The sequence below is a fragment of the Vanessa tameamea genome, chromosome 19, assembly GCF_037043105.1.
Source record: "Vanessa tameamea isolate UH-Manoa-2023 chromosome 19, ilVanTame1 primary haplotype, whole genome shotgun sequence".
NCBI lineage: Eukaryota > Metazoa > Arthropoda > Insecta > Lepidoptera > Nymphalidae > Vanessa > Vanessa tameamea.
This window is the reverse complement of record NC_087327.1, coordinates 6841896-6860220: the sequence shown is the minus strand read 5'-3', so window position 1 is coordinate 6860220 and position 18325 is coordinate 6841896. Positions and strand designations below refer to the sequence as shown.

Sequence of the window (18325 nt, the reverse complement as noted above, 5' to 3'; positions counted from 1 at the left end):
TACGCTTATTTTAGTGTGGCACTTATCGAATTATATTGATACCAAATTGGATTTACCTAATAGTAACAATTGAGGAGACTATAGTGATTTCAATAAAATATCTTAATTGAAACAGTATAGTGTACTACCTAAGTTTTCCACTAACATTGCGTAAATCAAAATATTAACGAATATTATTGTTTTTGTTTTCAACATAAACTATATTAGAATTCTCCACGAATGAGTTCGCCGCGCCAATTCCAATTTGGGAGCGGAAGTTGAAATATGATTTTTTAAATTTAGAAGCAATGGCTGCCGCAGGTGAGCGCCCGGTGACAGCTTCGTGTCATCCGTATGCTGCGCTATTTTGATATTTTCGTTAATTAACTGTAATAATTTTCCAAATGACCAATCCTAAATTTATTGTAGATATATAAAATACATTGATTTTCTACGGTATATATAATATACCGTAATAATATTATAGGTATAATATGTACCTATATTCTCCAATATTCTTGAATACTTGATTTATTTAATACTATTAGTTAAAAAGTATGACAGATAATATTTTATTGAACTACGACTTATAAGAGCCTTGTTATTGCTTTATTAAATATTTGAAACTGTTTTTCTTCAAACGTGCAATAACAATGAAATGAAAATAAAGTTTCAATAGTGTTGAGATTAAAAAAATATAGGAATGCATAATTATTTGAGTCTCCTACAAAACAACAAAATTAATTTTAATAAGTATAGGTATATATGTTTTATATTTTATGTAGGTAACATTTAAAATGTATTGCGACGAAATGTATTAAAAAAACGAATATAATATACTCTTATTTTAATTTAAGAATGAGAGCAGGTGCATAGAAATAATTTGTCGACTGACATGATTGTTACATAAGGAATAGCTCGGTTATATTATAAATTTAAAAAAAATAACGTGGGAAAGTGACACGTATATAAAAAATCGGAGGAAATTGCTGTCATCGTACAGATTTTAAATCAAATACAAAATTGGAGCATCGGTCTGCAGGAAGTGTTAAATATATTAATGTCCAGCCGACGCCGGCCGCTTTGTCACGTGGCCGCTCTATCATATCTAAATAGTACGTATATTTTTATATTCTAAAATAATGCAAATTCATAACTTTGTTCATTGTATTCAATCGTTTATCTAGCGTTGGTTTTTGAACGGGACAAAATTTGAATCAATGTCAGAACGCTTGGTTGCGTCAAACTATTGTAATAATTATATTATTCATAAAAACGCATTTTATTAAAATAATCAGTACCTAGGGACATTTTTGCAATATAATAAAAAAAATATTTGAACGCGAGTTTCAATCGTTCTTCCGGGATGCGACTCGGTGAAATCACCTCCTACCAGATCCGATATTTATGACCTATAAAATCCCGCGTAACACGCGTATATATTTAAACGCGTTTTTTTACATGACTGCACTAAAACTATATTTTACATCAAAATAAAATTATCGGGAGAAAAGTTTTTTTTTTAATCAAAATATTATCGGGCATACGTTGATATCCGGCAGAGCATTTTGTTAGTGTAATTTATAAACAAACTGTCCTGGCAGATGTTGAATTAGATTTACCACAACAAAAACAAGTTGCCGATAAAGCTCAATCAATAAATCTTTGGAGACATTTACTGTTTATTTTTTATTGTGTGTCAGAAAATGTTTTTAATAAATTGTTGCGCATGCACATATAGTTGGCGACTACGATTCCTAGAAATCCAATCATAGTTCAATAAAAGCTCAAAAGCACTCGGCATTTACTGAGCTATTACATTGTCTAGACTATAAGCCATAGACTATAAATAGCGCTAGAGGTCACGCGGTAAAATATTAATCATAACTCTCAGAAAGTTTGCTACATCGGTAGTCGTACGTTTAATACTAGTGAAGATTTAAATAATTAATCATTATTATTCTAGAGTGAGGACGATATTGTTCCAGAAATAATTATTAATATATATATTTTACTTGGAAAACAAACATTTTACTTAAAAAGCTGATACAAACATATAGATAGGTATATAAAAAAAATTGTATGGATGACTAAAAATATTAAAGTACCAGTCTTTATTTGCATAATTTGGGTTTAAATTTGTTAATCATGCAATAAATGTCATAAAGTACAATGTAGTGTTCTAAGTTCTATGGCAGGTCTGAGAGAATTAGTTGTTGGCGAGGCAGGTGTGCGGCCACCTGCGCACGCGCCGACAGTCGTTACAAAAACGCATATGGGGGGCGCGACCTGTTACACTGTAAACATTGACCGTCATATACGCCATGGCCGACATAAGGGAAGCCATTAAAGTTATTGTTATAATTTTAATCGGTTGAAAGCCGGTTAAATTTAAAACTGATTTCGGTAAAGGCTTCCCGTAAATCCGCTTAAAAAATTAAAACCCGACTTATTTATAAGAATAATAAAGAACTTGAAGTAAAGAAGGATAATATATTCATATTATAATTCCAACAGACGTTAATTACTATGAAGTTTCAAATACCTATGATAACATTAATGAATACGTAATATACGTATTCAAATGTGGAGCATGGGGTATTGATAAGTCTGTTTATCTCTACAAACTTTATGTTCTTATGAAATGAACTCCTAGTCCCACATCAATTAAAACATATATAATCTGTAATTTACTTGATATTTTGAAATAAAAACTTTCTAGTGATTTTTTACTCTAACCTAACAATCCTCTCAGTTATAGGAACATTTGCCCAATAGTGCGAAAATAACGGACTGCTACTGTTTTCGTAATATCATTCTGCATGAAAGAGGTTAAGAAATTCTCATGAGAGATCTGTTGTTAAAAAAGCTTTGAAAGATGATCTTTGCAAATGTGAGAAAGGCTCTCGTCTCAGTTTCAAAAAGATGTTTCTTGAGTGTGTATTACGTGTTTGATAGTCATTATGACAGGACAATATCTAGAGTCGAGTAGCTAACAGGATGTAGTGGCGCTATGGGGACGGAAGCGGCTCATCAATGCGATACGTGACGTCTCAGCGACACCGTGAAATAATCCCTTTATTGGCGACACATGAGATTTTTACGTTACCATTATATTGTTAAACAAGTTTCGCGATTGGAATATTAATTTCATATTGTTTCCGTTTTACTTAAAACATTTTTTCTAAAGTAATGTGATGTAAAGTTACATCTACGAGCCAAAGACAGGCTTATCCCGGCTCTGTATTATACTTATAGAAATATTGCCTAGTACAAAGATTATTTAAAAATATGTATAAAAAAGCGTAACTGTAGACTCTCAATGTAGATCGAAATATAGCAGAACATATCGAATTAAAGTATGCCGAGTGTTGATAAAATACGCTCAAACAACATAACATATATGTTACTAGTTGTAAACGAGATATCGACATCTAATTTCACCATTGCTCTAAGAAAAACTAATTATTAATGTATGGTATGGCGGAAGGCGATTTCAAGTTGGTGCAGGCGCGCCGGAAGTGGCCATGTTGATGAATGAACGTGACGTCATCGTGACGTGGCACGTGGGGATAACATACAATATCCGGATTACATTGGTATGTTTGTATTTTGTTTTAGACATCAGCTGTAAATGCCTTAACAAGAAAGAATAACATTAGTCCGAGCTATTTCTGAAAATGCAAACATTATTCAATGTATTGAAGGTAAGGTCGCACTTTTTGATAAGACACATAATTATAAATAGTATTTCGTGAAGTGATGTAGCAAATAACAAACTAATACGTGCAACAGCAAAATAAAATTATAGATACGATGTAAGTATGCGTTTATAAGAAAAAAAAAATACACATAAATCTTTAAAGTTTAGTTGCTTAAAACGAGTTTGTAATTAATAATTATTGAAATATTTTAATTAAATGTCGTAAGTTTGGATTTTAATATTATAATTTAGCAACCACTGTTGTTCGTAGTAGATTTTTAGTGGCATCTTTAAGGTCAAAGACGTTGTTCGCAGGTCATGTACAACAGCTGCGTGAGCTGCGTTAGACAGGTGTTTCTAACACAATCTTTATAGACTACTAACTATAACGCCGGATGAACGTTAACAATTCGCACGTAATGACTTCGACCGTCCGATGCGGGAGTGCATTGATCGCCTTTATCCATTAAGCTTTAATTTTTATTAAATATATTTATAAATATGTCTTCTTGAAATTTTTAATTAGTATTGCTTTGCTTCAATAATAAGATATGTTTAAAAAAAAATTAAAATTGTTTCTTTTTTTATTATTTAAATAAATATAATATTATTTAATATCCAAGTGAGTTATAAATAAAACATACAATAATTTGTTATAATTTGTCGATTTTAAATGTTAATAAATTAAATTAATTTTTCGAGACGAATTAGTCATCATTTTTAAATATCAATTATATATTTCCGTTATATTCGACAAAGTTATACAAATGTCTGTGCTATAGATATAAGATATAAAATCGATTTTACTAGTAGCAATATTAATATCGAATTAAAACGCATGATGATCGATTTTTGTATCTTCTTATATTAAGCTATGGGATATAATTTTACAATATGATTGAATTTATGATGTCAATGATCGTCAGACCACTTTATAAGGCCTTCGATGGATACGAGGTAACGGCTACGGATTACAAAATATTCGATTTGTATTCGTCATTACGGTCACGTCAAGTTGATTATCGAATAAGATTCGCGACAGACTGTAAAAGGAAGGAACCTATTACTGAAAGGTGAGCGACCTGGTCCGTTATTATTTGTTTGTATCCGATTGTAATCAATAAAGACAAGTTTAAACCGATTATATCCCATGCGTTATAAATATTCATTGTTTTTCGATCATCAAGTTTTTAACTCCTGTATTTCGCACGGAAATAATTCACCGCCTTGATTTTTTAAGTTAATTTATTACACATAATAAAATTGTGAATGGTATAGAAATTGATTTGAATGTTTCTTTTTTTTTTGTGGTAATAAAACTGTTTATCTAAAACAAGCTACATATTTAATTTGAAAATGTCAGTCCTAGATAGACATCAAATGTCCTTAAGATAGCCGGGGCCTCCACTGAATACTTAATGAAGTTTTTTTTAGCTTGCGTATTGATGGATAGATATTAAAATGCAGATGAATCGTTCACATTATATTCACGTAATCTATATATGCAAATGTAAGCTGTGTGACAATACTGCGAAGCTTTTTTATGCGCGTCACGCGGCGGAAGTGCGGCGAGGTGCGCCCGCGCCGCCGGATCCAACATGGCGGCGAAAGTACTTCCGGCCTGACTGAAGAGTTCTCAATGAAGCTCGTTCGTCTTGTTAACATACTCGAAGTTACTAAATTATCATTCCAGGTTTTCCATAATATGTTTTATTATATTAAGTTAAATTGTTGTAATTAAAAGATGAATTTAAATGAGGCAGGTTTTTTTTTCAGTTTTATCTTTGAATATGTAACATATCTTGTGTCTAACAAATGTACAAATATTAATATTTGTATATATAGCAAATAGATTAAAAATAATTAAGAATCGAATACAGAATTTAATATATGTAACTTGTTGGAAGGAAAATAAACAAAGCGTGCATGATATCGAATTGCATTTGTCCTTATTTACTTATTAATAAATTAAAATATCAATGCGAGTAATTGTTTAAATACATTCGTAATAAAAACTTTAAATAATATTTCTTTCGTTTATTCGTGTATTTATAACGTTGTTTAGGTAGTTTATCTGTTATTTTATAAAGTATTTTTGTTTTCAAAATTATAAAGTTTAATCGCTGAACAGGCTTGGACCTTACTATAAAATTATTATGCATCTTGATATCTAGAAAGATAAGCGAGGTAGACTAACCTGCAGGCAGCACGTAGGACGGGTCAGCGCAGATGTTATCCACGGAGGGGTCGAACGAGAGCCTGTTCTGATCACCATAATGTAGCTTGTTGGAGCCAGAGCTCACCGATTGTTCGTAACCTAATCTTGCCGCACTTAGTGCTTGTTCATAACTTAACCTATTGTCCGTTTGCTCGACTGTATCGTAAGGTTTCACTTTTACACTGTAGTCCGTGAAATTAAGTTTGGTGAGGGTGGACATAGGGTGAAGAGGCGCCGCGCACGGAGGCCCGGCGGCTTCGCGCGGCTCTACTAGCAGCATGGCGGCTGCACACCGCCCGCTATCACTACACTCTATAACTTCATTGCACTCAATCACTAATTTAATTATTTTATTTATTATTATTCTTTCAAAATATTTTTCTAATTTATAAGTATGTATTAGAATATAATTGATTTGCTAAATATTGCTGTATTTATATTATACAAAATAACTTCTCAAAAATTCGCACTTAGTAAGTTGAAGTTCCGGTATAGCTACGAAACGATTTAAAGTGTTTGAGACCCGAGAAAATGTTCGTAGCACCGCACCGCTTGGCGTCTAATTGCCAACTGAGCTTTCGGTCTCGGGCGGATAGAGAGAGGGCGGCCGCGGAAAATGTGCCGAGCGGGGACGAAGTCAGCCGAGCATAGCCGACGCAGACCGAGGGCACACGAGCGACAAAGCACACCGCGACCTGCCATGCCACCTGCTACAGCGACCAACTGTTGCGCGACCGTTGATTTTTTGCTAACCGCCCGTAGAGTCGTGAAAATTAACTAAGACCTACGTGAAACCAACCATTACCTATGAAAATGACATGCTCCATACGATTATGTCACATGTGTCGTGTATACAATCTGCAAGTTGTTAATTAATAACAAACAAGGTAACATAGTTTACGAGGCATTTTCCCTCTCGCTTATCATTTAAGGAAAATAGTATTAGCTAACTAATATATTTATATGTCGGTAATTAAAATAGTTAAGTGGCATAACAAACATAAATAGTCACACAGAAGTTTAAAACGGTTTTAAAAGGTAAAAAGAAACGACTCCGTTTAATTACACGCTTCAGCTAACGATACAAGGTTTTTGTTTTAGCGAGACATGTTTAAAATTTAAATATGACCCATTTGTCGTAGACGTTCACGCATAATAATTGTGCGAAAACCCAATCGTATTCAATCCGACATCAAATCTTTTCGATATCATTTTACGTTATAACAATATATATATAAAGTTTACATTATAACATATTTTAAAAATAGAATGAAATTCCTACGAATATTTACTATTAAACAGTGATACTTTTTGTTCAATAAAAAAAAAACAATTTAAATCTGAATTGTTAAGGTGATTCGTTTGACAGAGACGACGTAAAACGTAATTACGTATAATGATTATGACTTATGACGCATACACGACCTTGGCGTTGATTCCTATTGTTTGATAGCCGACTTGGGAAACGGTTTAATTCAGATCTTAGTTCGTTTTTGTTACGTAGAAATGATTATTTACCCTCCATAAGGCATATTGGTTTTAAGTGCAGGATGTTTACAATAGCAGGTAAGAATTGAGACAGATGTTAAGTATTACTTTCTGATATCAAGATGAGAGGCGAATTCGATTCGGTGGGAGGACACGGACTGGAGGCGGCGCTCGGAACCGGGTCAAGTTACAGGGGTGGGTCTAAAAAGGTCACAATGGGAAGGGGACTGGAATATTCCAGGATAATAGACACCTGAGCACGTGTACTACCGGATATTGGGGGCTATTGTCTACCGGAGGAAGCGTTTTCGGCTCAACGAAAGATCCGATCCGATTTTTTTATTTATTTTAACTGTTGTTTTGTGTTGCACGTATTTTGAATTAATGATTTAATTTTTATTAATTCGTTTGGGTTCTCTTATATGTATATTTTTAATAGTATTGTTTTAATAAAAACAGAACACAGCTGAATATACAAACATAATGTCATTACTTGAAAACAAAAGCGTATATATACATATGTTGCGTGAGTTAAAATTCAAATGAAAAGTGCAATGTCGATAGCGTTGTGTATTCCATTATCATGTTATACCCCTCTAGTAAGTTTTGTATCACTGCAAAGAGTTGGAGCGACTTCAGCGCATCGGGAAAGCCAAGGCGGTAAAACACAACCGAGATTCAATTAGCGAGGGACGCACGGCGAGGAAATGGCGCGGGAAATGAGTTTTCGATATTTGAATAAATGGGCCGCGGAAATAAACACACACGGGATATTGTCTTTGCTCATCTGACATAATCGCATTGTCTATGCTTTTACAAGGAAATTAAAACTTCACATATTTCCAGCTAGAGTTATTGGAAAGTAGTATTGGAATTCAGTCTTTAGTATATTTAGGTCACACATAGTACGCATAATGAACAGATCTAGTACATATACATTGTATTGTGTTGTTTGTCTATTCATTAGCCATATTTTACTAGGAACCAGCATAGGCGGCATCAGAAAAGAGGAGAATTACGTATGGCATCAGCGTAATATCGATCGCAAAAGGCAAAGTTATATTAAAATACCGTGGGCTATCGATATGCACAAAGTCATTCCAGTGGCGGCGTTTAAATTTAAAAATACAATTTACCGAGGAATTCCCTGCTTTGAATTACATTAAGTGTAAACAATAAAGCGCTAGTGAGCGTATCAGCCGCGGCAGGCGACGGAAGTACACGATAAACAATCTTTTTTAGATAAAACACTGAAAAACAGTCCATAAATTTATACAGCTGCCCGAGACCACTTCATTCAGAGCTGTCAACGCGACGCCAATACTGCTTTTTAATACCAATGTACGGAATACGTCGAACCATGCAGCATAAATTACAACAAATATCGACAATTCTTACAGAGGCTGACAGCACAAAAGATTTTTTTTTTAATATTCTAACCTTTGCACTAATTAAAAAGCACAACGCATCCGGTGGAGACGAATACACGAAAGCGATTAAATTCTGATTTGAAATTCAATTTTTATGTTTGCTATTAGTACGGGTCTAAGGTTAGCATCGTTTCCTGCGATTTTAAGGATACGCTCAGTTATTCGTGATGATGACAAATTTATGTATTTTTTATCCGTAATTATAGAGAAAGGTATATTTTAAAAACAAATTGAGTCCTTTGAAGACGTCTATTATGATTTTTTTTTTAAATGAGGAACAACAGTATAGTTTCTGACAACGGTGCCGAGTGGTGTTTTAAATTGGAGCACGCCTGGGACGTCACTTCCGGTTCAAATAATTTATTTCTCTTGGCCTCCATCGTATGCAAGATCGTATGAAGTGTGAGATACGACATTTATCCACGTTTAAATTCAGAACAATTTCTCAGAACATTATGATTGTGACATATTATTCTATATTATTTTTAAATAATATTTGAGAAGTATGCGATAACTACGCAAGATTTCTAAATATTTTAGAAAAAATTATATTTAAGGCACTTTATGTCGATTGTTATAAGGGTTTGTGATTTTGTCTTTTTCATCCTAGTAGCCGATATGAAAAGTTAAGCTTTGAGTTTGTCAATGATAAGAAAGTACAACAATGGAGATGACCCGTGTCAAAGGCTGGTCACAATTCTGACAGCAGCGTGCTATCGCAGGGCCGGTTGCGAAGGACAGCGCCCACGGCGTCCGCTCCGTCCCCGCCCCGCACTCACCCCACAGATAAGATATTGATATTTAAATATAAACACTACATTTTTTTCCATGGATTGTCATCTGTCAACCGATAGCTCTTGTAAGAATTGTTTAAAGTTATTGCAGCGTGGTGTATATTTTTAGAATTATTATTAGTTTGTACCGACTCATATAGTAGACGATTACTTTTATGTTTATCATTGGTAGTATTTTAAAAAAAAAAACATGATTCTTTATGTTAAGACGTTGATTCATTGAACTGATCGAAGAATTAAAATCAGTGCTACCTAATAACGGATAATGAAGTCTCATCAAATATTTGTTTTTGTGGGGGATTCGTACAATTGGAGTAGAGAGGGCCGCAAATAAGGCAATTAATTGAATTCGGCACTTCAAAGTCGCCGCCGGCGGGCTTTGTCGGCGCCTGAAGCCGTGCTGTAACACGACGCTTATATTGCAGATACTTGTGAACGCCCTTTGAATGCATCAGATTTGCTAAAACTCCTTCACTCGATAATTCCCACACCTTTATTAAGACGTCACAATCGAAGGTGCGTTAAGATACGAAATTTGGGAACAAAGACTACTTATGTTTCAAAGAAGTGCACCTGAGAATAAGGATTTGATTTTTTAATCCCTTGAATGGATCGAAAAAAATAATCCAAATCCATAATCTCTTACTTTAAACATTTTAAAATTGATATTATAAAGTTAGCTATTTAATTACGCTCTTCTAAAGACTAAACACCTGATCTTTCAATGTTTTTTTTATTAAGTAATTAACACAAAAAATATTATTGTTAATGACCTTAAATGTAAAATTTTCGAATTATACGACAGGCGTAATGGGAATGCAGTTATTTGCATACAAAGTAACTATCAGTAACAACGATCCCGCCAGTCTCGCTAAACCGAAACGTACCCAATGGTGCGGCGATAATACGTTATCTACAAAATACCAAGAATCGCACCAACGTTCTATTGTTTTATAATTAAAATATATTTTATCTGGAGTTTCCATAAATGTGTTATTTCAGAATAAGAAAAAATATTTACTCATATTAACAATTGTACAAAATTATTGTAATAATGCACTGGTTTATTATTTGTTTTTAATTACAGTACGTATGTAAAGCAAATTTAGAATAGATTGGATATTCAACACAAAAAATTAAATTTAAATATGTTATCTTTGTGATATATTATACCTTTTAGTTCACATACTGAATTTATTTAAAACGAAATAAAACTTTTATTAGCCATGAAACGTTATCTGAACAGTGCATACAATTTGAACGAAAATAAAATAAAATGGCGACGATAAGAATCACTTTTGAATATTAAATGCTTTTGTGACTGAACACAGGGTCAAGGGGTAATCCATTATTCGAATATTTGGAATATCAATCGAATCAGTTCGGAATAGAATCAAGGACGTCTGAAATAGGTGAATGTTGAAGAATGGCCTCATTGTACTGGTACTTCGCAAGTCCTTGTTAAGATTTTATTGAAGGACAAGGCCCCTTAAAGACGGCGTTCAACGATATAAAAACAGACGTCGAAAGAGCGCACCCCTTGCTCTTTTAGTGCGCCAACCCTCGGGGTTAATTCTTTAGATCTTACCTGGGTTTCTAAGTATGTATTATGTCTTTTTACGTCTTATTAAAATAAGGATTATTATATTATATACTGGGTAGGACCTGCCTAATAGAGTGAGGTTTATTTTTAATATTTTTAAAAGACGAATGACTTAAGGTGATTTTGGTGACTATAAAAACGATTGTGTTAAATAAAAATTAATATCTTATAGCAAAATATTACGTATATTTATTTATCACAAACGATTATTGAAAAATATATTGATCTACATTAGAAACTAATTATAAGTAGGTATCTCCCAATTTCGATTCTCTGGGTGGATTGAGTGTAAATTGTAACTCTGAGTGTTTTGACTGATAACCGTATTAAGGCACTTATAATAAGATAACCTTACTGTACTTAATAAATAACTTTCGTAATTGTACATTTGCACTCTTAATATATTCGTACATTTGAATTTTTATATTGATTCGTGTTTTTCGTTTATCTAGGAGTGCGCTTGTTCTAACATCCTTTGCGCTGATTTTCGTAATTCGAAATTTGTAAAGGTCCCGCACGTGCGCATGAGTGTGTATCGGGTTGCACCGGAAGCGGGTTGAAGTACAATGGCTGCCGGATGTGGCCGCTCGAAACAACACGTATCTTTTTATTGATATCTTAGAAAGCTCAATATTTTCCCTGTCCACACTCCAGACTGAAGTTTCTGTGCCACGTAAATGATATTGAATTATTGATCTCTGAATGGGGCACGTGTTCTTGTATTGAAGGTCTTTAGTTAGTGGGTAAATGGGGAATATAGATACGCGTTTTCTATTTGTATATAACTTTTTGTACTATGATTGTAAAGTGAGATTGTATTAAGCAAACAAACTCTTACGTTATAATGAGTGAAAAGAACTTTTTTTTCATATTGGAGAGGTTACTTAGAACTGTATACTCAAATATTTTAAATTAAAATAGAAACCAAAATATTTGTAAAAAAAACATAACATAAGACTAGAATTTTTTAAGAAAAGAAGTTAGTGAGATGTTTTATATAAAACCATAGTTTTTCAGAAATAAACGCAACACTCTATTTTTACTTGTATGTTATAATACTTTTTGAATAGAAAATTGTTAAATGTTTCAAGAAAAATCTATAAATTGCATAGAAAATACGAAGTGGAACTACGCAGTTCGCTTATATATGTCCTCGACGCAGGATACGAGGCGTCAACACTAGATTAACTGCCCATATCATTTATGGAAATAAATTAAAATGATTGGTCAAACAGAGCCACGTAGCTCATAAACTCGCTAATAAGGATGAGTCGTGATTTATGTCTGATATGCGAGGGTTTAATGATGAGATGCGGTTAATTATGCGCTCATTAATTCCTGAACGGTTAACAGCTTTATGAATGAAGAAACATTTCAATGGTGGTATTTCTTTTAATCGTACTAGATACGGCTTCATTAAAAGAGATGCAGAACAGGTTTCGTTACTCGCACCGGATGTTTGGCAAGTGGCTGAAATCCGAAAATGCGTCTACTGGTAGGATGTATGCATGCTGTAGTACCAGATAAATCGTACTAACGCGTGATATGCGGACGTATTTGGGAATTTACAATGGAAGGGTTGTATACCGAGGGCTCGATTGTTACTTATAGTTGTGCAAAGTTAATAACTGTGCACTTAGTGCAGTGCTCTTATTATGACCATGAAATTAATAGAACTAGGCCTTTTGCAGTAAGAAATTTCGTAAGGGTGTTCCGAGGCGCACATCCGGCGATTAGCGGTGAGTGCGCAACGCGAGGATGTGCACTGCGATCGCCTTGCGACAGCGCGGATGCGCGCACATTGCGCACATAGTCCACGTTGCGCACATACGCCGTATGCCACGCGCCTTTTTAATATACTGCAATTGCTAAATATTCAGTATACGCCATTTTGTACACTAACCTTCGCGTTGTCGGCCCACTTGCATTACTTTTCAACGCTCGAGTTGGTACGAGGACATGAAATGCCTCGCGGATTAACATCGATATGTTAGCCTTGTGGCACTTTTCATTTGATTGGGCGATTAAATACTTATGTTTCAGGGGTAAATTAATATGCCATTACAGGCTGTAATTACTTTGGAAATAAGTGTAAAAATACAAAACACCTAATAAATATGATAAGACTTGAGAATATTCTAGTCTTTAACTGCGAGACGACATGTCTACATAACACGCCATGAGTTTATTTATCGTAATTAAAATTTCAAATATTATATTTCCTTAATTGGTGAAAAAACTATTTACGTTTTAAATCAGTTTCTAAGGATTATACGTACATTTTGCAGCGATGTTTGGTAAGGACTCACCGCGCCACACCATGAGAGATTCCAGCTCAGTAGAGTCCCTGACACGAGAGCTCGGGTGTAAGAACATATCTTAACCGGAGTCAAGTTCTCCCATATTTGTACGCGAACACTTTAAACAGTCGAACGACTGATGTTTGAGCACTTCGTAAAAAAATGTTAAATATGAAAATAAATAATTGATTGAAAATATATCTTAAGGAAAAAAAAAATAAAGTGTAAAGACACTTTAAAAAAAAAAAATAGGTATTTATTAATGTTTTTGTAATAGAAGCAAGCGAAACGTAACACTATACGAACAAGAGTAACGCAACTAAGTGTAAAATTGTTTAAAAGAAAATAAAGAGCAGTGAACACAGTGTGGCTGAAGACTGCACTGCCCGTCCTTAGTGGTGAGAGACGGTCAAGTGGTAGGGGGTTCAACTTCACCTTCAAACAATCGCTGTAACCTGAACGACCCATCATTCTTATAAACAGATACTTTATTTTTCATATTAAATGTGCATTTATTTTTAAAGCATTCAATTTTATAATCTAACTTTAAGTTGTTGTGAAATTTTTATTAGGTTTTCATGTCAAGCTCGTTACTTATGCCAATTAATTTGGACACTAAATATACATAGTAATCCACCATATTTCAATACCTCAATCATATAAAAATTATATATTATACTTTCATTTCATTTCAACTCAAACCTAGTTTGACTTATTTGATTTTTTTTTATATTTTCCGCTGTTTCAGCATAGATTTTTGTTCTTCAATTAGTATTAATCAAGCTAAATAAATTACAAGTAGATACGAACATGTTCAAAGTATCAAAATCTATACAATTAAATTTACCTAATTTTTATATACAAAGTATGTTAAATATTATTCTAAAAACAATAGAAAATAAAGGCGTTGAGAGATTGGTCATGGTTTATATATTTGTAAGATGTAACAGAACACTTAATGAACAAGCTTAAGTATCATGTTCGCATAGAGTTCGTGGACGTGCAACATCAAAGACTGACTCTTAAAGCAGACCCACTAATAGCGTAATATTTAGAAATAATATAATTAACACAATAACAGAGACATCTAAAGAAAAGATGTTTCATCTCTGTTTTATTTGTTGACAGGCGCGGTATAACTTTCTTTGATAAAACAGTCAGTGCTACATATTCTAAGGTAAAGATTTTTATGATTGATGTATGAATATATATATTATCTTTAAGTCATTTTCCGTGTGCGTGTGTGAAGAAGAAATTTAAGAATAAAACTTTTTTTAAAATGCTTGCGAGTAACGGATAAAAAAGCAAAAGTGTAAAATAACATTTATTATTGCATATTTATCGCGTTACGCTAGTGTGAGTTCGTTATGAAAACGGTAAAGATGACACATGTACTACAAGACGATGGACCTCGGATCGGCTGAAAGAGAGCGGAAAAACTGCGCCAAGGTCGCGGTTTGCCTCACGCGCCCGCCCGACTGGAACTATAATATGTATGATGCTCCGCAATACGAAATTATAATCACCAATGTTTACTACCAATATAATTCGATTTCGATTTTTTTTTACTATTTTCGTTAATATATAGAACATATTATAGAAGAAAAATAGGAATTTAATTTATTTATCGTAATTTCAATTCAACGACGGTTATTTTGTTGTATTGACGAAATTCAAAACATACATTATAATTTGAATTTACTTTTTTACATCGTAATAGTTGAGTCGATATTTAAATGATTACTGCGATTTATGAAAAAAATATTTAAATGACTCCTGGTTATTTTAATAGCGTTCTTTTTAAAAATGATAGATGTGTAGCTGAGAGTCAACGTGTTAACCAGTTGTAATGTGCAGACCACCCGTGCTAACTGAAGAGGGCTTCGTGTCTCTTCGTTAATTTATTATTTCAGTAGCGTTCGTGGTGCCGACGCAGTCAAAACATCCCGCGCTATGATTTACTGCGCAATAAAAGTGCTTTTTATATCAAATGGAAATGGCCTTTATTCCTGAAATTATGCAGGACTTCAAGATTATATAATTTTGATTAATATCTCTGGTCTATTTATAGCGAGATCTTATTATTTTATATAATATATCGAAATATATATTTTTTTTCCCATATCGGTTTAAATCCTATGCTCTAATTAAAGCACTACACCCATAAAGCATGGTACCTATGTATATCAATAGTAACATTTACAAAGCATGTTTTATAGCAATGTTATCGTTTACGGGGGTCGTAACTAGTTCATAATTGTTAAGTTATCGTGAATGGTACTTTAATGGGAGCTATGTCGCTTAGATAAATATTCTCTTATCTCACTATAGATAATGACTGAGATTATGTGATCAGAATTTCGGGTTATAGTAATTAACTAATTAGCGTTTTATAATTGTGTTTCCCACGACGATAGGTTTAGTTTACGATAATAATCATAATGATAATCTAATCGTTTAAAGAATAGCTTTATCGTTTGAATTATTTTGATTTTAACGTATTAAATTTTATAGCTAAACCGATTTTGTATGTATTTAATAAATAAAAGCTTTTTTATCAGAAGAAGGAAAATATTAAAGTCATTAAAATATAATAATAGATATGTTATATAAAAATGTCATTATATTTTAAAGGCTTAGTCATACTCGCCAAACATAATTATGATAGTTGTCATGTATTATTCGTCAGATCTTTTATTCGATCATTAATTTTTATTCGTCTATAAATAAAATAAATAATATAGATTACTCGCTACGACTTGTTTCTGCTTTTAAATGTTATAGTTTCTTAATACAATAACATTTTATAGTTTTTAATAAAAATTTTTTTAAACTTACCGGTGTTGTTGTTGTTGTAGTGATGTGCTGGCGGAGGGATGTAGTCAGTGAGCTCGGGCAAGCAGACGTTGCTTTCATACATATTTGGCGGGACGTTCGCGAGCAGAGAACGCTCTTTCTCCACATCTATAAAATAAGCTTAATGTTAAACAGTAAAGTAATTCAATGAAATAAAACTTATTTTATACAATAATTATATTTTTAGAATATATATATATATATATGTGTATATATTTATTCACGTACAATTAACGTTCGATTGTAAGGTTTATATCAATAATATGACATGTAATTTAACTCAATGAATAAAGAAATTTAATTGAATCGAAACATACCTTTTTGTAAAATCTCTAAGTGTTCCCACAATATGTCACCCATAAAGGCTGGAGCGCGCGCGACAAACTCTTCGCGGCCCATTGCACAGATGTCCTTGCCTTGTGCGCGTGCAAACTGTTGCAGTGCCACGCCTTCCAGGGAGAACTCTCTCGCAGCCCAGCGCAGCCATGCCGCCACTGCTGCCTCGCTCCATTGCCGAGGATCTACGAAACATGCCTTATTGTTAATACTCAGTCTCTATGATCCACCTTAAAATTTAAAATGGACGTTTTTATTGTACACATAACATTATAAATTTTCTTAAATAAAATTTAGAACATTAATTTCAATTTATGGTGTTATGATTTCATATTTAAATAAGTTTTTGTGTATATCTTTGATAATAGATAAACTTGAAATGTTAAAAACACTACTTAATACACGATCATGATAACCCTTAATAGCCGATAAACAGCGGTGATCGGGTGAAGCAACTTCGACAACAATTAGGCGGGCGGGCCGTTGGCTAACACCGGAACTTGCTTCACGCGGGAAACGGCGACCTTGGAGCTCATCGCAGAGTCGCAGTAAAAAGTGATTTCTAATGCGGCTTTCCATGTTGTTTTAACAGAAACGTTTGCCTTTTGATCTGATCTATGAATTATTTGTTTTATTATCGTTCTAGACTTAAACCACGAGTCTTCAATTCATTAAAAACTTTTTACGTGTCACCTTCATACCGTTTTACTGAAAAAAAATACTAAGTATGATAATAGCTTTATTTATATTTATTGAAAACGCTTAGAATTATTGTGTTTATACAAACGTTTTACCTGTAGATTTTCCAACAATTTTTTTTAAGGTTTTATAATGGTGAGATAGATTCTGAATGGAATTGAAAATAATTCCTAAAAGATATATTATAATTCATGTAATTTTCCGAATTTTAAAAACAATTGTGGTGCAATAAATCCGTCGAATCGATCCATCCATCCATCTGTTCTAAAATTTAAATTTAAATATTTCTTAAATAGAATAAAGTTTTTAAAATTTGATTTGTATTTAATTAAACTGTTTAAAAAAATGTTAAATACCTTAAAATTGGAAACGATATATAGAAAACTTTTCTATTAAAAGTTATAAAAGCAAAAAGTTTGTTAATGACCTAAAATGTGTGGCATCCACTCTTCAGTCTGTTGAAACTTTCTGTTCTAGAGATTTATCGGTCGATAGAGATATTTCTAGTTAACCGGCGGCACTTTAAAAACATTTTTAAAGTAATCGAATGGTGCAATTTTTTTAACGACTGCTGTATAAAATATAATTTTGTATAAGCTACTAATAAAATTTCTATAAAAGTGAAATTCGAATTACGAACATATTACGATATACACGTGCTCATTTATTTTTTACACAATTTAGGAAAACACACACAGGCCAAAATTGCCGATTTCTTTCCACTTTTATGAATGTATCACAAAACGTCGCAGTGCCGATCGATACAAATAGAGTTATGTGTTACTATGTTACAAATTGCGGGACGGGTCGGAACTTGACTTTTTCCCCGAGCGAAAAGCGGGACGAGAGCCGGCTAATAATAAATAATTAGTTTAATTACGGCTTTTAGTGACCGGCCGCCTGCGGGACTCTCTGTTTA

At 33.2% G+C, this 18325-nt stretch overlaps 1 protein-coding gene across 4 annotated transcripts in view; it reads right to left on the bottom strand.

Moving 5' to 3' along the window:
- The window catches only part of LOC113399480 (ETS-like protein pointed), a 125331-nt gene that overhangs the window by 8652 nt on the left and 98354 nt on the right, over positions 1-18325 (bottom strand). For all 4 annotated transcript variants that reach the window (XM_064217940.1, XM_026638624.2, XM_064217941.1 and 1 more), the window contains 2 exons: positions 16689-16892; positions 16354-16479 (listed from right to left, as the gene is read on the bottom strand). In XM_064217940.1, coding sequence (XP_064074010.1) covers positions 16354-16479; positions 16689-16892 — 330 coding nt within the window. The remainder of the gene's footprint in view (positions 1-16353; positions 16480-16688; positions 16893-18325) is intronic.